Raw genomic sequence first — 22,140 nt, 5'->3', positions numbered from 1 at the left:
AAAATATCAAATACAGAAATCCTCTCTTGCCCAGCCAAAAGATGAATGCCAATGTGTGGTAAGGCTTTTATTTTTAAGAAAAGACACTGTATAAATTCTTTTTCTTGAAGTATACCATTTAAACCAATCTCTTTTTTTTTTTCTCTACGTATACCCTTCCCATTAGTTAGAAATAAATATCTCATGAATGAAGTGATAGATGTGTATCATTAAGCTTTCTCTGCATAACAAATCCCAAATTCAGTGGGTTTAAACAATAACAATTCATTTCACAATTCTGTGAGTTGCATAAGTGGTGTCCTGGCTAACAGGTACTGCCTAGTGGAAGAAGATGGCTTGGATGGGTTGGTGTGTCTCTGACAGTTCAAGCTTCCTTACATAGTGGTCATGGAAAGGTCCCAAAAGCAGTGAGAAAGATCAAACCCCAATTACAAGCACTTATCAGATCGCAGCCTGTGTCACATTAGCTCAGCATAGTTTTGTTGGGAGGATTTTCCACTTCATCCTTCTAAGGCAGGTCTTCCCTGATGGTTCAGATGGTAAAGAATCCACCTGCGATGCGAGAGACCTGGATTCAGTCCCTGGGTTGGGAAGATCCTCTGGAGGAGGCATGGCAACCCACCCCAGTTTTCTTGCCTGGAGAATCCCATGGACAGAGGAGCCTGGTGGGCTGCAGCCTGTGGGGTTGCAAAGAGTCGGACACGACTGAGTGACTAAGCCCAGCACAGCACTGCAAAGGCGAGGATGCAAAAGGAAGAATTTATAGCCAGTTCTACAATTTACCTTGAAATGTTAGTTTGCTGTTTTTTTATTTGATCTTTTAACTTTTTTATTAGCAGCACAAAAAGTTGGTTCAGTTCAGTTCAGTTGGTAAGCATGTAGATACCTTTCTGGATATTTATTTTCATGTTAGAAGCTATGAATACAAAAGCTTATAACACTAATATTTATCAAAACAGTCCTCTATTTTTTATAAAGGAGGAAAAAGTACAAAGTTCTTTAAAAGGCAAAGCTTGATTATTTTCTGTTTATTCTAGGAAAATACATTGAAGAAACTAGAAGCATGAAAATTTGAAGTGACATTAATTTTTCCTTTTATTCAGATTCCAAATGGATTTGGGGCACTACCAATATGTACAATTCTCTGTATTTATGAAAGTTAATATTTTTAAGTGATAGGCTAAATGACAAATTTAGTCTTAACCTCTGGGGAAAAAATTTTCTTCCAAATTAATTGAAAAGAGATGTATAGGAGACTTGCAAATGACTTATAAAATAATTAAAACATGTCCAGCAATCTCTAAAACCTTCTGTCCCATTTCTTGGACTTACCGGTGCTGTTACAGGTATCAGTGGTAAAGAATCTGCCTGCCAATATAGGAGACTCAGGAGATACAGATTCAATCCCTGGGTCAGGAAGATCCCCTGGAGGAGAAAGTGGCCACCCATTTCAGTTTCTTGCCTGGGAAATCCCATGGACAGGGCAGTCTAGCAGGTTACAGTCCATGGGGTTGCAAAGAGCTGGACACGACTAAGTGAGTGAGCATTCATGCCAGCATATTGTTACTTGCTTTTATCTTCATCAGTGATTTTCACCATCAGTCTATTGCTTGATTTTAACAATTGTTGTTGTTTCCTTTCAGTTAAATTAAGTACTCATCAACCGATGGTATCCCAAACAAAGCAAGTCATTAAAAAATAATATTGCCATTAACCAACTGTGACAAGGTGTTAAGATTCTGTTATTTCAAGGAAATTGATATATTGCTAAAAAATAAACAAAGTGTTCTTCCTATAATTACAATAGAAACAAGAAAATGAAAATGTAATTATCTTTAGGTTGAGTTGCTAAATGCCATTAACAGGAAGAAAAATGAACAGCTTTTATCTTGGAATTTGTTGTTGTTTAGTCAGTCTCTAAGTGGTCTGACTCTTTCTTTATCCCTTGAATTGTAGTCCACCAGGCTTCTCTGTCTATTGGATTTCCCAGGAAAGAATGCTGGAGTGGGTTGCTATTTCCTAATCCAGGAGATCTTCCCAAACTGGCAACTGAATCCATGTCTCCTGTGTATCCTGCATTGGTAGGCAGATTCTTTACCACTGAGCCACCTAGAACACCTTATTACAGTGATATAAAGACTGATAGCAATTTAAATTGACATCTTTATATAAAATTGTCTATATGTGTATACATGCATGTGCATAAAACTTGTACTATATGTAGCATATTCTTTGATCACTCTTTTTCATTTGAGATATGAAATTAATATTTTTCCATTTCATTAAAAATTCTTTCCTGACATTAAAATATCCGGCTAACATTCCATCATCTACTTTCATTTTATTCAGCCAGCCCCTATTTTTGGACATATAAGTTCCATATAAATTTCTTCTATTATCAACATTTTGGTAAATATTCTTCTAACTAAATTGTGTGTGTGTGTGTGTATGTTCACCATTGTCTCCTTAGACTAAATTCTTAAAAGTAAATGATTGGGATAAGAGTTATTTGAGAACTTTACTATCATGAGTATTATATAGGGAAGGTAAACAGTTATCATGATGGGTTTGTTGGTGAAAAGAAAGCTTAATGGGCTTAGATTTACTTAATCATAGTAATGTGGATTTGGAGTTATTTGTATAATAGGAAGAGAAAAATATACTTAGTAAAAGAAGAGATTGTTGTCCTATCAAATATATTTTTTAAATACCTTATTAAGGCTATCAGGATAGGAAATGGCAACCCACTCCAGTATTCTTGCCTGGAGAATTCCATGGACAGAGGAGCCTGGCAGCTACTGTCCATGGGGTTGCAAAGAGTTGGACATGAGTGAGTGACTAATACACACACACACACACACACACACACACACACACACACACACACACGAAGGCTACATCCCCTTTTATTTTTTACTTAAACAAGACAATGAATCATTTTAAAAAGACTTTTTTATAGTCATTTTTGTAATAGTTTGTCCTTAAAAAAGGCAAACTATACATATTCATATAAAATAATGAAACTTATTTTTACCAATTCAGTTAGATTGGTTAAAAAAAAAAAAAAAACTGTGAGGAAAAGGCTATTCTCTAAAAGTAAGACCAAGGAGAGAAGGAGAGGCATTTTATCAAAGAAATCTTAAAAATAGCTCTAGGGTATCTACAGTATGGAACAGACTTAGAATCACTAGGGAAGGAAAACCTAAGAAGGTTCGATAAAGGTACGAGGTAGGGGTAAGATTAGTATGTTTCTAGTGGGAAGTGAAAGGCTATTAGATGAATGACAGAACCTTTGCTCTCCTCTTCCCACGTAGCATTAATTACATAGAAGGTAGAATGAAGAGAAAGCAATGAAGCATTAAGGATTCATTGAAATCTGTATTTTGATAGGTTAATATTCCTTTAAAACTATTTGAACCCTCTGTAGTATTTAATATTAGTGAATTAGATTGATCAACAAATATTGGCACCTATTATGTGCTAGAATCATACTTTTTGTTACAAGGAATTGCTAGGGTAAAGCATAATGGTTACTACAATGAAATAGAAGGCATGAATCTTTTCTCAAGGAGCTTCAAGTAGATGTCACTGTGTTTGAAGGCTTATTTGGCCACAGCCCCTGAAGCCATAGGAAAACCAAGACAAATTTGTACTCATGGAAAATTTATTGTTCAGCATATATCAAAGTATTTATATGAAAGCAAATTCTGTAATCCATATTTGAAGTATAGTGACAACACATAATTTTTAAATGAGTCATATAATGAGAGAGAATTGAGCCAAACCCTTTTCAGAATATATTTAATTTATCCCTCTGAAAGTATAAAATACACTAAACTATGATTTAAAATGGACAATAATCAGCATTTGTTGTTATCTTTATTTTTATCAAAGCTTGTAAAATAAAGTAGGGAGGACACAATTTTAGTTTCTCAGTAAAAGAACCACAGATAAGGTTGTTTTCTTAAGTACTAATCCTTGGAAAATATAGCAAATTTTAAGTAAGAATTAGCACCTTCTTTGCATAGCACATTGGTAAACCCCCAGAGTGTATTTGCCTGGTAACAGTTTAATTGAGAAATCAGATCCCCAAATGCTTCATCCAAATCATAGACAGCAATTGGGTATAGAACTCATTACTGCTACTAATCAACACAGTAGCTACTAAATATTTTCAACAAGACATATGTTTATGTCATCTCATCTCTATTTCAGTCAATGGAATTGACTGAATGGCATAAACGGTGTAAATGGCATAAATCAAGGTTCATCACAGAACACGCTCAGACCTTTGTCAGCTTCTATTAATTATTTAACTATGGAGGTTGAGCTATATTATCTCCACAATGGTTTGCTGATTTAAAATTTCTGTGGTAAGGCTCGCCTCATAATCATTCTGGGTATCAGGCCATATATTAAATGTTGAAGTTGGGCATTTAAGCAGTTTACCAATCACCATAATGTCAAGGACATTCTTTTATTTCACCCTTTCCCCCTTTAATAGTGCTTTTAGAGTACTCTGTCCATTAAAAGCCTAATCTATGTATTATTCTTGCAATAAGATTGAAATAAACAGTTAAGGCAATACCAATCTCAGTGTTGGGAAAGCGGTTCTGAGATAAACACAATGACTGTCAAGTCATTGTGTTCATAGATTCCTGTTCAAAGACAGATGGAGTGATAAGCCTAAAATTCTATCCCAGCCTGTTTCCACAGTCCATTGTTTGTATCCAAATTAAAGTGTAACTATTACACATATGATGATGGATCAGTTCAGTTCAGTCACTTAGTCGTGTCTGACTCTTTGCGACCCCATGAACCGCAGCATGCCGGGCTTCCCTGTCCATCACCAACTCCCAGAGTTTAGTCAAACCCATGTCCACTGAGTTGGTGATGCCATCCAACCATCTCATCCTCTGTTGTCCCCTTCTCCTCCTGCCTTCAATCTTTCCCAGCATCAGGGTCTTTTCATATGAGTCAGCTTTTCACATCAGGTGGCCAAAGTATTGGAGTTTCAGCTTCAGCACGTTTAGGATGGACTGGTTGGATCTCCTTGTAGCCCAAGGGACTCTCAAGAGTCTTCTCCAACACCACAGTTCAAAAACATCAATTCTTTGGTCCTCAGCTTTCTTTATAGTCCAACTCTCACATCCATACATGACCACTGGAAAAAACATAGCCTTGACTAGATGGACCTTTGTTGGCAAAGTTATGTCTCTGCTATTTAATATGCTGTCTAGGTTGGTCATAACTTTCCTTCCAAGGAATAGATGTCTTTTAATTTCATAGCTGCAGTCAGCATCTGCAGTGTTTTTGGAGCCCCCAAAAATAAAGTCAGCCACTGTTTCCACTGTTTCTCCATCTATTTGCCATGAAGTGGTGGGACTGGATGCCATGATCTTAGTTTTCTGAATGTTGAGCTTTAAGCCCACTTTTTCACTCTCCTCTTTCACTTTTATCAAGAGGATCTTTAGGTCTTCTTCACTTTTTGCCATAAGGGTGGTGTCATCTGCATATCTGAGGTTATTGATATTTCTCCCAGCAATCTTGGTTCCAGCTTGTGCTTCATCCAGCCCAGCGTTTCTCATGATGCACTCTGCATATAAGTTAAATAAGCAGGGTGACAATATACAGCCTTGACGTACTCCTTTTCCTACTTGGAACCAGTCTGTTGTTCCATGTCCAGTTCTAACTGTTGCTTCCTGACCTGCACATAGATTTCTCAAGAGCAGCACTGAGAGAACCTAGAGATACAGTAGCAATAATAATAATAGTAAAACCTGTAATCCCAGTGTTTTCATGCTGATCATGCTCTTGGAATTCTGTAGAAACACATTCTCTAAAGAATTATATCATGATATTTTGATCAAGAGCTCAGCCAGACTGAATTCAAATTCTGACTCCTCTATTTACTGTCACTGTTACTTTGGCCAAGTTGATTAACCTCCTGATGCCTTTGTTCCTTATCTGTAAAATCTGGGTAATAACTAATATCAACTTCAAAGAGATTTTGTTCAAATTAAGTGATTTATATATGTAAGGTTCTTAGGATTATTCCTGATTTGTAATAAAAACTATGTAGGAGTTATAAAAATAAGTAAATAAATATAATTAAACCTTATAGAAAATTCAAACATTACATGCAGAAATCAAACTTTGAAGTCCCTGAATATTCTTCCATCATTTCAGTCATTAATAACATTGTTGAAATGTCCAATAAATCCTGACCTATTATTTTTATGTCAGGATTTTTTCTGCTTGTGCTTCAATATGCAAACTGGGGGCAATTTAGCTGTCAGCTTTTAATTTTTCAAAATTTTCTTTTCCTCATTGCATAATTTGACAAATCACCTCACTTATTATGGGAAAAAAGAGAACCCTATGTTTTATTATTTGAAAATTATGAGTAATGTAAGTAATGTTTGCATAATTAGGAATTGGCCTTTCCGGAATAGAGCTTTCCTTATGCTTACAGCAAATAACTTATGAATTTACTTTTTTGTAAGATTGCAAAATGGAAATCCTGTAAAGGCATAATAAATATGAAGTTAGAATTTATGACAACATATTAATATTAGGGTCTTAGATGTGATACATCAACAATAAGCTCTCTGTGGCTTTGCATAAAGATAGAATCACAGAGCAGAAAGAAAACTAGAATCTTCCATTTAATGATTATTACTGAGCATCTCTGGAAAGCTGTTCCTCACCCCAGGGCATACTCTCCTCTTTGTCTTTGCCCCCAAGATAAAGAGCTTGACTTTGAGATACATTTGGGAAAGACTACAAAACACACACATCAATAGTCATTACACAATGCAGAAAATAATTATCCTAAGAGGAGAAAAAAAAAAGTGCTGTGGGTATCAGGAGGAGGAAAGGTTAGCTCCAGTCCTAGGGATTGAATTTGATGGGTGAGAAGACTTTTGAGATGGGATGGGATGGCAGTGCACTTCACCAGTAAAATGATTTGGTAGACACATTTTAAGCAAAATTTGTTGTTTAGTCACTAAATCATGTCTGACTCTTTGTGACTCCATGGACTGTAGTCTGGCAGTCTCTTCCAGGTGATAAAAATTACAAAGATAAGAAACTTGGGAACCTTCTGGAAGAATTAGTGGTAGTGCTTTTCTAGACTATTTGGGGTTTATAGAGATGATGAAGAGTCAGACAGGATAGTGTTTGGATCTATGCTGTATAGGGCTTTTAGTCAATCTCAAACTGTTTCCATAATATAGATTTCAGCGTTATTAACAATATTATCCCAGGAACATGAGTCTGTAATCTCTTTTCATAATATAATTGAAGCATAAAAACACAAAGACAAAACAGTACAAAACTCTTAACAAAACTTGTGATAATTTTTAAGTACTACCTCAGGCTTTTTTTTTTTTTTTTTTTTAGCATTAAATAGTACTGTTTTTTCCATTACATTTTTTTTTCTGCCTCCAAGATAAATCTCTTTTTCAAATTCATTAACTGTTGTGATTGTTCCCAATAGGACTTAGTGTAATAGGTAGTTGATTTGGAGAAGGCTCAGTGTGGCTTATTGACTGAAATCAGTGCTAATTTCTAGCCTAGAATTTCTAACCAGAAATAATTGCTGAAAGAAACAAGCATAAAGGTTCAAAAATAGTTTTCAGGAGACCCTTCTATGACTAAAAATGTCAGTTGACCTGTGGAAAATCCCATGAGAAACCACAAAATATTTATATCCACCTGGATGAACACCTAGTCCTGGTCACTAAGGAAACTGTTTCAATGCAGAAAATGTTTGTTTTTCCTGTCTGTGAACTTCATCAACTACATATGAAATATATGCAAGCTAGATATTTTTGCTTCAGAGAAAGTAAAAGATTGGAAAAATACCTTTAAGGCTTTGCTTGGTTTTAAACTTTTGCAAATTTTCCTTTTTATAAGATACTTTTAGCATTGCTTGCAAGCCAGTCTATTCTTTCTTGACAGTCACCTCATGATTTCCTCCTTTCTCTCTTTTCTGCTCAAGCTTGACCTCTTATGGGAAGGAAATATGATTAGCTGTCCCCAGCATTCTAGCTATTTGTCTATAAGATGGGGCTGGAGGAAGGAGGGAAGTGAAGTGAAGTGGAAGTCGCTCAATTGTGTCTGACACTTTGGGACCCCATGGATTATACAATCCATGTAATTCTCCAGGCCAGAATACTCGAGTGGGTAGCCTTTCCCTTCTCCAGGGGATCTTCCCAACCCACCCGGGGATTGAACCCAGGTCTCCCACATTGCTGGTGGATTCTTTACCAGTTAAGCCACAAGGGAAGCCCAAGAATACTGGGGTGGGTAGCTTATACCTTCTCCAGCGAATCTTCCCGACCCAGGAATTGAACCAGGTTCAATTTACAGGTTCAATGTCTCCTGCATTGTAGGTGGATTCTTTACCAACTGAGCTATCAGGGAAGCCCAGAAGGAAGGAGGGAATGGAAGTTAATTCTTTCAGCAGTCTAAAGAAGTAGGTAATAATGCCATTGCATTCTGTGCTAGTTAGATCTCACCTGGACATCAGTTCTTGTTGCTGTAAGATTTCTCTTTTGTTGCTACATTTTGAAGCACTTTGACACATTTGAACTTATCAAGAAATAGTTAACAAAAAGGATGGCAAGGTTGTATGTTGTGATTATGAAATTAAGTGGAGATGTTTGTCTCAGTTAAGAGAATTATATAGTTGTCTTCAAATATTTGAATGACTGGTACATCAAACACAGACCCATTATTCCTTTGTTTTCCAGAGGCTATTTTTGGGAGAGTGATGTGACATGTTTCTTTGAGTTTAGAGTTCCCTGCCACTCGAAGTTTTGAAGCAACCTTGAGATTTTTTATTGGCAAGTTAGACTAATTGATCTTTAATTTTGGTTTGGATTTAAACTTTTATTTATGTGAAGTTCTTTACATCCTGTTATCTGAACAGGCTGTTTCCTAGACTGTTTCTTGATGGTTTGGAAAAGTAGAAGTTACTAGTGTGCATTCACAACTTGAAAATTACCTCAAAGATAACAGGAATGGGGCTTGGGCTTCCCCTGAATACCTGTATCTTTATTCATTTTCCTTGTCTCAAAGTTAGACCTGTCCACTTTCTTATCAGTTGAGTTCCTTAAAGACATTCCAATTAAGGAAAAATTCAGCCCAGGGAGCCAAGTTTTGAAGACAGGGAAATTACATTGTCAATGTCATTTGATTAACACTTAAATGTGGATACACTGACTATTTTCTTTTAAAGAAGGTCCTAACGAGTCTGAAGAGAAAACATTTAATTTTAGCTTCTATTTTAACAGGCAAGAAAAAAATTCTCTATAGCAGTCATTAACTCACTGCTGAGTAAGTCAGTGGCACATTAGATTAATCGAGTTCTGTATAGGCAAGCAGAGACTGTACTTTATCTCTTCTAGTTAGTGTCCTTGGGATGAGTTCAAACTACATGAAAAAAATAATTCCCCTTGACCAAAGAGAAACAGGTAGATCCACCAGAGATAGCTTAGCTCTTTTTAAGTTACACCGTCCACTGTTTTTTTCCCTTCATCTTTTGAGTTTCAAAGATATTTTAATTAAGCCAGATGTGTGGATCTGTATTTTGGGAGCCTGTCATTTCAAAGCCATCATAAAATTTCTGAATTCCTCTTTACAAGTAGTGAAAAAGGAATGATATTTTACTAAAAAAGCTTCTCAAATTTCATTAATGGTATAAATGTCATGTTTGACATAACTGTAATGTAAATACTTGCTTGTGTACACACACACACACATGCACAAATTATGTGCCAATATTTTGTAATAAGGTAATTTTCTGTTTTCAGTAACCATTAAGTTTACTAAACATTGAAGTTTTATATTATTTAGTGTAAGGATATTATATTCAGTATACAGCCCTACATATCCCAATTGAGGTGACGGTGATGGTCAGGGAAATTTGCTCCTCCACAGCTTCATTTGCTCAAGCCCATAGCTCAAGGCATTTCTTTGCCTATGTCTTGTGCTATCTGGGCATAGATCACTGCAACTTTTACTTGATCTCCATTAACAGTAAGTCAAATGCAAGGGAGTAACTTTCATCAGAAGTTACAAATACAAATATAATATTGTCCAGTATTTTTAAGAAGCATGTTACTAAAGATAGGCTGACAGCATAAAAGAGGCTCCTTTTAAAAACCTTATTTACAAGAAGTTAATAATTTATATTGTGGTTAAGCTGATGGGCTCTTATTTATTTAATGAAATTATTTGCTCATTTATTTTGCTCAGAAAGCTGAGCGCTGAAGAATTGATGCTTTTGAACTGTGGTGTTAGAGAAGACTCTTGAGAGTCCCGTGGACTGCAGGGAGATCCAACCAGTCCATCCTAAAGGAGATCCGTGTTGAGTGTTCATTGGAAGGACTGACGGTGAAGCTGAAACTCCAATTCTTTGGCCACCTAATGGCCAAAGTCAGTCAGTTCTTTGACTGACTCATTTGAAAAGACCCTGATGCTGGGAAAGATTGAAGTTTGGAGGAGAAGGGGATAACAGAGGATGAGGTGGTTGGATGGCATCACTGGCTCAATGGATATGAGTTTGGGTAAATTCCAGGAGTTAATGATGGACAGGGAGGCCTGGTGTGCTACAGTCCATGGGGTCACAAAGGGTCAGACATGACTGAGCGACTGAACTGCACTGAACTGATTTTTGTTTTATGGTTCTACCACCATTCAAATGGAGTCTGATCATTCACTGAAATAGTATTTCTAAGAGAAAAACCATAAATCCGTCCAAATGCCATTCACTAGTGCTGTGTGTGTGTGTTTAGTTGCTCAGTCATGTCTGGCTCTCTACAGCCCCTGGACGATAGCCTGCCAGGCTCCTCTGTCCATGGAATTTTCCAGGCCAGAATACTGGAGAGGATTACCTTTCCAACCCAGGGATTGAACCCATGTCTCTTGAATCTCCTACCTTGGCAGGCAGATTCTTTACCACTTGCGCCAGGGACCTCAGAAGTCCCTTATTCAGTGGAGACTCAGTTAAATAAACCATGATTTATCCATAAAATAAAATACTACTGTCCATATTCATTGATTATATTTTCACAGAAAAGATTGTGTGATATATTAATGAAAGCAAGTTAAAGAATATCATATCATTACATAATCTGCTTTTTACTTTTATGATATAAATATTTAATCATAATTACAAGAGCTGACTCATTTGAAAAGACCCTGATGCTGGGAAAGATTGAGGGCAGGAGGAGAAGGGAACGACAGAGGATGAGATGGTTGGATGGCATCACCAACTCAATGGACATGAGTTTGGGTAAACTCTGAGAGCTGGTGATGGACAGGGAGGCCTGGCATGCTGTGGTTCATGGGGTTGCAAAGAGTCGGACACGACTGAGTGACTGAACTGAACTAAAATATATATATATATATATATATATATATAATCTGATATTCCATTATTTTTACTTTAAAGTGCAGTTTATGTTGAGTTTTTAGTTGATAATTTAGATAATTTAATAAATACATTTGTATCTTATAATGCAAATCTTAACCCATTATAACAATTCTTTTTTTTTTTTTTTTTTTTGCCAACTCCTTAATCACAAAATCTCTTCTGACATTAACATTTTATGTGCAAAGATTCTGTGGTTTCCTTAAGTGGATGCTTCTGTGAGATTTGTCCCAGTCTTGCTGACTTATACATTACTTTTTTGGTTCTTTTGGTTTTAATAGATTTACTTTTTAGATTAGCTCATTTGTCCAGAATTATAGGAGTGAATTGAGGTTGAATTGACTGGTTGCCCATACATAAATAAAGCAGAAATCCATACAACATGAGCCTGGTGATATTAGCTTACTTCTGTCAGTTGCTGTGAAACAGAACAATATAGATGCTGTAACCATCTGAAATTCACGTATGATAAGCAAGTGACCTCACCTGCATGACTTTCCTGTCACATTTTTTTTTCCCACTTATTTTTATTAGTTGGAGGCTAATTACTTTACAATATTGTAGTGGTTTTTGCCATACATTGACATGAATCAGCCATGGATTTACATGTGTTCCCCATCCTGATCCCCCCCCACCTCCCTCCCCATCCCATCCCTCTGGGTCATCCCAGTGCACCAGCCCCAAGCACTTGTCTCATGCATCCAACCTGGACTGGCGATCTGCTTCACACTGGATAATATACATGGTTTGATGCTGTTCTCTCAGATCATCCCACCCTCGCCTTCTCCCATAGAGTCCAAAAGTCTGTTCTGTACATCTGTGTCTCTTTTTCTGTTTTGCATATAGGGTTATCATTACCATCTTTCTGAATTCCATATATATGCATTAGTATACTGTATTGGTGTTTATCTTTCTGGCTTACTTCACTCTGTATAATGGGCTCCAGTTTTATCCATCTCATTAGAATTTATTCAAATGTCACATTAAATAGCATTCTTCTTTCCAGGTCTATTCCCCCCTCTCCTGTATTAAATTTTCAAACAATTATAAATTAATTTTATTGGAAGTTAATAAATGTGATCAATCATTTATATTAACTCCAGATCTGCTTTATCATTTACAAGTTTCTTCTATTGGTTCATGAATTTTCTTAGGCTACCGTAGGTTTAATTTCCGATTTGCTTTTTACATGACTCCCGGTCACTAACTGGACTTCATTTTCTTGTCACTAAAACTGGACAGCTTTCCAGAAATATTTGCTTAGTAGTAATTATATGCACTGTACAAAATTAGAACATAACTGCTCCCCTCGAAAGAAGGATCATGGAAAATGCCCAGGTCAGGACCAAGACTGAAAAATACTATTGCCATTTTGATTAGAACTGGCTTTAGGTTATAATTTAAAAGCTAGTGGGAACTTTAAAGAGGCAACTAAGTCTGAAAACTGAAATAAATACTAAAGAATTGAAGGTAGTAAGATTTGTATTCAGTCTATAGTGAGATGAATTCAAATATGAGGGAGGGCACATTGAATAAACAGGATATTTGAGGACAGTTGTATAGATTCATGAAACATTGAATTATAGATTTTTATAATGTCAAATAACCTAGCTTAAAGATCTTTTTAGTGCTTCCTTTAAGTAGCATAATATGTCCTAATTATGTCCACAAAGTCTATTTAATACTACCTGGGATATGAATATAGTCTACTTACTTCCTGCTACCCAGTACTCTGGGAATACTTTGGAAATTACATGTTGTTTTTTTACTCAGTAGAAAAAACATGAAACCAAAGCTTTCATTCATTCTTTATTATTTTCCCCATTTGTACCTCTTTCTAAACTGAGAAATCACAAATGCATTGCTAATTGCTGTTAAGATGATTTTCACTATATAAGTAGCTTATAAAACTCATGTGAGCTCTATTACTAGTTAACTTTAGAGAGTGAATTTGGTGTTTCTGTTTTAATGAATCTATTAAATTAATAAGTTGTAGTTCAGTGCTTTTTAATTTAAAATCACAAATTTGTATTTTCATGAGATGATCAAATGGTTATTAGAGCATTGTATTTTCAATTATTATTCCTTTTCTCTCCTGCCCCAAGAAAGAAAATCTGATTTATATGACTATATTTAATAATACATATAATTACATATAACTTTGGGACTCCCAGGTGGCGCTAGTGGTGAAGAACCTGCCTGCCAATGCAGGAGACAATAAGAGGCGCTGGTTCAATCCCTAGGTCAGGAAATCCTTTGGAGGAGGGCATGGCAACTCACTCCAGCATTCTTGCTTGGAGAATCCCCATGGACAGAGGAGCCTGACGGGCTCCATTGGGTCACAAAGATTTGGACTTGAATGAAGTGAATGAGCACACACGCATGCATGTATAACTTTATGTAACTAAAATATAGATGACATTTAAGGCGTTGTCTTTGGTAAGTGTACTAAGGTTACATAATGAAGTAGCTAAATTTTATTGAGTAACACAGAAGACCGAATTAAGTATTTATTCATATTTTCTTTCTTTCTTTTGACAAATATTTGAGCCTTGCTGTGTTATAGGTACTAGTCTAAAACCTGTAGTCATAAGAGTGAGCAAAAGAGGCACATCCTCGCCCTCATGAAAATCCTAGTCTAATGGCAGAGACTAGTAAACATGTAACCACATGTGTAGATAATTATATTTTATGTATTGCACATTATTAACTGTGTTCAGATAAATGCCATCCTCCAAATCTAGCACAAGGATCAAATTTCATGTAGAAGACTGATAGAATAGAGAAAACTTTGTAATTCTCTAAACATTTTCTATGCAGTGTCTACTGCTCTTCACTGTGGCCCAATTATTCTGCAGTTCTCAGGGTGGGGAACTGACCACATAGTATGCTGTCTGAAGTCTTTGGCCAGGAGAGATTAACACTTCTCTTCATACTTTAACAAAGAAGGAGTTGGTACTAACAGCTTTTAAGTCCTGAGGCACATCCTCATTGGGCCATTGGCCAAAAGCAAGAAAATCAACAAACAATAAAACAAAGATTTTATAAACCAAAACCTCCCTCTAAATACTTCTCTGAATACTTCCAGAGGCAGCTCCACACTTACTTAAATGACTGAATTCACAAAGTTTAAATGGTAGTTTACTCTACTTTGCCTTAGTAATCACACCCACACACACATACACACACACATTTATAGCATTTAACATCTGGGCAGGCATGAATAATCTTGCATACATAACATCATTGTTATTTTTGCATCACTGCAATTGAATAAAAACATTCTAAGATGTTGTGAAAGTACAAAAATACATATTTCTTGTTGCTTTGCTCATGGAAATAGTGGATTACATGGATAATTCTATATTTGCAAAGCATGTTTGGTGCATAATTAACTAGTTTTATAGTATAGCAGACAAAATGATCCATAAATCAATATGAACTGAGTAACATGTCATTGTAAAATAAATTATCATTGCTAAGAAGTATATTTTATGTATTTCATAATGAGCTTTTCCAATTTGATGGTGAGCCGTGCTGTGTATATAATTGTTTTAAATGGGTAGAATTTCCATGTTTTGAAAGTGTACTTAAAACACCCGAGGATAAGACAAAACAATAGCAACCAAAAAAAACAAAAAAACAACAAAAGCAGGAGATATAAGAATTGTTGAGACCACATAGAAATTAGAGCCTGTCCAATGAAGAAGTATGTGTGTTTTAATAGCACATGTATATGAAGGCAATACACGGCTCAGTGGGTTGTTATTGTACTTGACAGTTGATCCTATGAGCAAAGGAGAAAGGGAAGGAGAAGGAAAGAAGGAAGGGAAGAAAAAACTGTATAATGCATTCTTCTTTGATCAAGCACCAGCTCAGTTCGTGAACATGTTCACTGCCAGACTACACTGAAAAGTTTGTGACCAACTTTGAAATTAGAGAAATAGATTCATTGTATCAAACTGTGGTGGTAAACTCCACGGAAAAATAAAAATGTGCAGAAAGCCCACCTGTCCTCTGAAGTACAGTCCTGAACTGTACTGAATCCCAGTCTTATCTCCCTCAGTTCAGTTCAGTTCCGTTGCTCAGTCATATCCGACTCTTTGCGACCCCATGGACTGCAGCACGCCAGGCCTCCCTCTCCATCACCAACTCCCCAAGTTTACTCAAACTCATGTCCATTCAGTCGGTGATGCCATCCAACCATCTCATCCTCTGTTGTCCCCTTTTCCTCCCGCCTTCAATCTTTCCCAGCATCAGGGTCTTTTCAAATGAGTCAGCTCTTTGCATCGGGTGGCCAAAATATTGGAGTCTCAGCTTCAACATCAGTCCTTCCAATGAATATTCAGGACTGATTTCCTTTAGGAAGGACTGGTTGGATCTCCTTGCAGTCTGAGGGACTCTGGAGTCTTCTCCAACACTACAGTTTAAAAGCATCAATTATTCGGTGCTCAGCTTTCTTTACAGTCCAACTCTCACATCCATGCATGACTACTGGAAAAATCATAGCCTTGACTAGACAGAGCTTTGTTGCCTCCTTCAGAGACAATTCATTTCTTAGGCATTCAAATATCTTTTGAACGGGAACAGCAAAACTATGTACCATTGCAGTAGAGTGCTATTACTCGCAAGTACGAGAAAGCTCAACTAGAACTAGATAAACAATAAAGTGCTAGTATTTTTCCTCAGAGCTAGGAGTCTAGAGTGAGATCAAGGTATGATTCAATGGCTCAGTAATATCATCAGTAATCTGATTTCCTTTTGTTTATCTACTTAGTCTTTGAGAATTGGCTTCTCTCTAAAGCCAGCTTCCATCTTGGTTGCAAGATGTCTGTCAACTTGCTTCTGGGGTCATAGACTTGCTTGTCTGTATCTAAAGAGGTGAGAGAGAGAGGGTTATTAGCAGACACTTTCTCAGAAGGAAGTAAATTCCAAGAGCTTCTTCTTGCCCAAACACAAATCTGTCCTCACCTATTAACTGTCCCCAAAAGGATCATATACTTACCTAGACCAATAACTGTGGGTAGGAAAAGGGAAAATATTTACTTTGTTCTGAGATACAGACTTTCTTTCTAAATTTGAAGGGTGAGTCATCACCCCCAAAGCACTGATAGTGAGAAAGCCAAATAAACCTGAACACATTACAAGAGAAAGTATTGAAAGCTGCTGAACAACCACAGTGTACAGTGAAGAGTGTTTTCTGCAAGCCTGCTAATTTACTTCTGCACTTCCAACAACTGAGCTCACTGCTCTGTAGCAAACTTTATGGTTAGAGCCATAATTCTCAAACTTAGTGTTCATAACAGGCACGTGATAAGCTTTTTAAAAAATGCCAAAACCTGGGCTATTAGCCAGAATTCAAATCCAAACACCCAAATGTCAAATCCTCTAGGACATTTTAACAAAACCCCAGGTGATTCTGTTATGGGCAATGAGAGGACCACACTGGGGTCAGTTCAGTTCAGTTCAGTCGCTCAGTTGTGTCTGACTCTGCAACCCCGTGGACTGCAGCATGCCAGGCCTCCCTGTCCATCACCAAATCCTGGAGTTAACTCAAACTGATGTTCATTGAGTCGGTGATGCCATCCAACCGTCTCATCCCCTTCTCCTCCTGCCTTCAATCTTTCCCAGCATCAGGGGCTTTTCAATTGAGTCAGTTCTTCACATCAGTTGGCCAAAGCATTGGTGTTTCAGCTTCAGTATCAGTCCTTACAATTCAGGACTGATGTCCTTTAGGATGAATTGGTTAGATCTCCTTGCAGTCCAAGGGACTCTCAAGAGTCTTCTCCAACACCACAGTTCAAAAGCATCAGTTCTTCAGTGCTCACCTTTCTTTATAGCCCAACTCTCACATCCATACCTGACTACTGGAAAAACTAAAACTTTGACTAGACGGACCTTTGCTTGTAAAGCAATGTCTCTCTGCTTTTTAATATGCTATCTTCATGACTTTTCTTGCAAGGAGAAAATGTCTTTTAATTTCATGGCTGCAATCACCATCTGCAGTGATTTTGGAGCCCAAAAAATAAAGTCAGTCACTGTTTCCACTGTTTCTCCTTCTATTTGCAATGAAGCAATGGGACCAGATGCCATGATCTTAGTTTTCTGAATGTTGAGATTTAAGCCAATTTTTTCACTCTCCTCTTTCACTTTCATCAAGAGGCTCTTTAGTTCTTTGCTTTCTGCCATAAGAGTGGTGTCATCTGCATATCTAAGGTTATTGATATTTCTCCCGCAACCTTGATCCCAGCTTGTACTTCTTCCAGCCCAGCGTTTCTCATGATGTACTCTGCATATAAGTTAAATAAGCAGGGTGACAATATACAGCCTTGATGTACTTCTTTTCCTATTTGGAACCAGTCTCTTGTTCCGTGTCTAGTTCTAACTGTTGCTTCCTGACCTGTATACAGCTTCTCAGGAGGCAGGTCAGGTGATCTGGTATTCCCATCTCTTTAAGAATTTTCCAGAGTTTGTTGTGGTCCACACACTGTGTTAGCTTCTCTATATTAAATATATACATTTACTCTATGTTTTCCTACTATTACCATAATTTCAGTACATCCATCTATAATGTGACCAGGGAGAACAAATACAGAGTTTTTAATTTTTATTTTTCTTGGTGCATGTGTTTTCAATTTCCAGGATTAGAGGAACTTGCATGTGACAAAAACATGTGTGTTTGTGTACATTTGACTTGCTGATTCATGAATTCCAAGAAGCAAATAGAAAAAGTAAGGACTCATTGGATAACATGACATTACTTCTGTGATCCTTAATTTCACTTAAATGTCACTAAATAGACCACTAATGTCCATTTAGAGTTTTGGTTGTACTCCTGGGGCTCTTGCTGCCACCTGTTTATAGTTCATGGTGCTTTGTTTGGTAAGGAGTTAGTCTACAAAGCCATCTTTGCCAGCGATAACTGAAATAGTGAATTAATACCAATCCTAACCCATATGTGACTTTGTGAGTATATAGGTTGTTTTAATAATACGCATATTGATTAATAGTATGAATATAGTTAGCAGTACGAAGACACCACGACTATGGAGATGTTTTGTGGAAATACAATTGTATGCAGACTTGTGTACCTGCTGATTCTAACATTTTTAATTTGTTACAAACCTTCTATCAGGTATTATAGTCTCAAGTGTAGGTTAGTGCTCTGCTTGCCCCAGAGGCTTTGCTTTTAAGACTAATTGCTATTACTTCTGTAAGTTTAGAAGTGTCTTTACTTCTGTACTTGCTAGTTCTTTCCTAAAGCTTCTTGCTTCTCCTTATATAATGAAGAAGTAAAATCTTAGTACTTCTGATCTCCTTTCTTAGGCATTACAGGCTTAGGATGTTTTGTTTAACCACCTAGGCAGACTCTAAGCTGTCTTTGCCTGTCCCTGGATTGTAAGGGACTTGAAAGTTTCTAAAACAGCACTTCATTTCTTAAAGATATTTCTCTTGCAGCCCTTATATCCAGTTTTTGTTTTTTTCCCTTAGGCTAAGACCAAGGAATGTTATCATGGTTATAACCAATCTTTATTTCTTGATTCCTTCTCCTGTTTACTTTTCTATTTTAGTGGATACTGAATCAGCATTTTGTGGGAAAGTAAGGCACAGTGGAAAAAGTGGTTTTCAAATTCAAGTTGAAATTAACCTTAGACAAATTGTTCTGTCACTAGGAACCTCTGTCTCTTCATCTATCAAATAAGAGTATATTTCATCTCCTTGTTTCTTTTATAAATTCAGTTCACACATACAGTGACCTGCTATAAACTTTTTTTGGTTGTTGTTCCTTTTGAATCTCCAGACTTTTACTAACAATGACCCATAAAAGTCAACACTTCTTTAATCCCTTGTGGTATTTTCCTAAAAGGGAATTCCTGGAAGCTACTGAAGGTTTTCCTCTTTGAACATGTTGTGATGTATTTGGGACATGATAAAGCAGCAAAGAGCTTTTAAAAATTTATGTTTTCTACACCAAGCGTGCCAAATGTGTTTGCACTCTTGATTTTTCTTTTTGTGTTTTTTTTTTTTTTTTTTTTTTTTTTTTTGGTGCCAAGGAGACAAGCCAAACAGTGTGAGAGGAAAATATTGTCAGGACACAAAGTAAGCTTGTCTAATGCGTACTCTGTGCAATGTAACCCTAACGGGAAAGAGTGGAGAACTCTGCCTAGTTACACAGTGGTGCCTTGATGAACGAATCACCTGGGAACAAAGGTCTTTTATAAGCAATTCAGCTGAGTACATTTTTATTTTAAAACTTCATAAATCCAATGAAGTAGTATTGGCTAGAGTCATATAATTCAACAGTAGTATTCTGATTAAGTTGCACTTCTGCACAGAGCAGAAATATCTTCTCACAGAGCATGTCTGTTAGTGTAAAGGTGAAACGTGAATTCTAGGCAAAATCGTGAAGCTGTTTCACTCTTGCACTCTGGTAGCTCCATCCCCCACAAAGACAGTGGATTATTACCCTTGGAGTTGTGCTGTTCTCAAAAATGTCTACCTTTTAAAAAGCAAGTCAAAATGATTCACAATTTGAGTTATAGCTCCAATATAACCATAACATTATAATGATATTACCTAGTCCTATCTCAATTCTGGCTCCAAATTACTACCATTGAAAGAGACTCTGGCTTAATTGGTTTGAAATGGGGCCCAGAGTTTGGCCTTCTTGTATAGATGTGGAGTTATGAACCACTGCTTTAGCAGAAAGTCGTTTTCATAATGTGATCTCTGCTTTTGTAATATCCACGCTTATCCATGTATGAGTGGTAGAACACTTGTGTCAGAATCACTTGGGATCAACCTTTAAATTGCAGGATCCTGTGGTTTCACCACAGAACCACCACTAGTGAATCTTGAAGTGTGTGATACATGTGAGTTGAGTGTATTTGAGTGTGAATGTGATGGGGCAAGAGAAAGATTGAATCTCTCTGTGAATCAACACTGAGTGGTTCTAAGTTACTCTAAGGTTTAATAATTCCTTTTTTTAAATATAATGTCTACCTCATGAAGCAAAAGTTTTGACAGTCAACAGTACCTCTTAATTCCTCTTTGCTAATAGAAAATTTCCATGAAGTGGTGATGGTTGGGGTATTCATATGTAACATATAACTTATACTTTAAACAATATTATTTATAATATAATTTGCACTGAGACTAAAAAAAATCAACCTTGTTTGCAAAAGGACAGAAAATTCAAATTTAAACAACTGAGTGGTCTTTTCTAGTGATTATTTTAAAGTATGGGAGTACTTAACTGTTAATTTAAAATGTGCATCCATTTATCTAATTATCTAATGACAACTTTTTAATGTATACACAAAATTTCAAGTCAGACTTTAGTTATTATTTAGAAATGTGAAATATATTCAATCTCAATTTCTCTCTCTTTCTCCCCTTCTCTCTCCCTCTCACCTCACTCCCACCTCTCTTTTCTTCCCCCTCCTTTCCTCTTTCTCTATCATAGCATCAGATGAAGAAGAGCCGACTTCAGCAGGTAACGTTTCTATGCTATAAAAATTATTCCTATTTAAGACCTTTAATAGAGATGTATTTGTTCAGGATTCAACCAGAAACCTGGCACAGTTTAATATACTTTATTTCTTGAATCCATTATGCTGTCCCAGACTAAATGACATTGTTATGAGTTTAAAGTAAAAAGAGAAAATAACTAAAAATGAGCTGTCACAGAGGAAATCATAACACAGAACACATCAGTATGAAAGAATAAGGAAAATTGGAATATTAAAACATTGAGAAATGTGCCAATAAGTAATAAAATGGAGAGAAAAACTGAAATGATAAAATGCAGAAAAAAAATGAGGAGACTGAAAGGAAAAAGAGGAAAGTGGTAAAACATACTTTCAGAAATATGACTTGCCATGATAGAATATTGCATTATAACATATCTGACTGATATTGAACATGATATTCATATAAGTTTAAGGATAAAAATCATGTTGTTGCCTCAAATACTCACTTTAAGAAAATAATTTCTGTAGTTATAACTTAATGATACCAACACTTGGCATCATGATTTTGCTCCTCATTTGTCTGATCAGCATTTATCAAGTAAAGGCTGAGATGTGAACTAAAATCAGTGAGGAATGCCAATGGTACATTTATAAGAAGAAAGTCAGCACCATAGCCAATCTGGTTAGCAAGTAATAAAAGGCCAGGGCTAGCAGACAGCAACATCAGGAAAAACAGATGAAGTCTTAAGGTGGAGGGGTCAGAGGTTGGTTGGAAGAGAAAGATCAGACCTTTGCACCAGAGTCTGTCTCAGGCAGTTTAAGGGAGTTAGGCCTGAGAGATATGAGCAAGAAATGGTTACTGAAACTAATGGACAAAAATGGGACTTGACTTTATAGAAAATGTGAAATGTAGCCCTGTTATTTGGAGCTTGGATACAAGATAGGGTCTTTTCAATTCAGAGACCTAACTTATTTCAGTTGGTGGGAGACTTCTTGATTTCTACCTTCTTCTAAAACTGGATAGGGATTTTTACCTGTAAAAGTAGTTCAGAAGGTCAAAATTCAATGAAAGAAAGTAAAATAGACATCTTACAAATATCTTTGGTAAACTTCAAAAGTACCACTTTGCATTATGCTCATTATCATTGTCATGAAATGGGATCACAGAATAAGGTAAATTCTCAATTAATGTTTCATTTTCATAATATTGCTAGATAGTTTGTA

The 22,140-nt window shown here is 36.5% G+C and overlaps 1 protein-coding gene across 3 annotated transcripts in view; it reads left to right on the top strand.

Moving 5' to 3' along the window:
- EDIL3 (EGF like repeats and discoidin domains 3) overlaps positions 1-22,140 on the top strand; it is a 457,861-nt gene that overhangs the window by 138,387 nt on the left and 297,334 nt on the right. For 2 of the 3 annotated variants that reach the window (XM_061151964.1, XM_061151962.1), the window contains exon 3: positions 20,910-20,939. The exons of the other annotated variant lie outside the window; for it this stretch is intronic. In XM_061151964.1, the coding sequence (XP_061007947.1) occupies positions 20,910-20,939 (30 nt within the window). The remainder of the gene's footprint in view (positions 1-20,909; positions 20,940-22,140) is intronic. 3 annotated transcript variants of the gene reach the window in all.

Source organism: Dama dama, chromosome 9 (genome assembly GCF_033118175.1).
Source record: "Dama dama isolate Ldn47 chromosome 9, ASM3311817v1, whole genome shotgun sequence".
Taxonomy (NCBI): Eukaryota; Metazoa; Chordata; class Mammalia; order Artiodactyla; family Cervidae; genus Dama; species Dama dama.
This window is presented reverse-complemented; position numbering and strand designations above follow the sequence as displayed.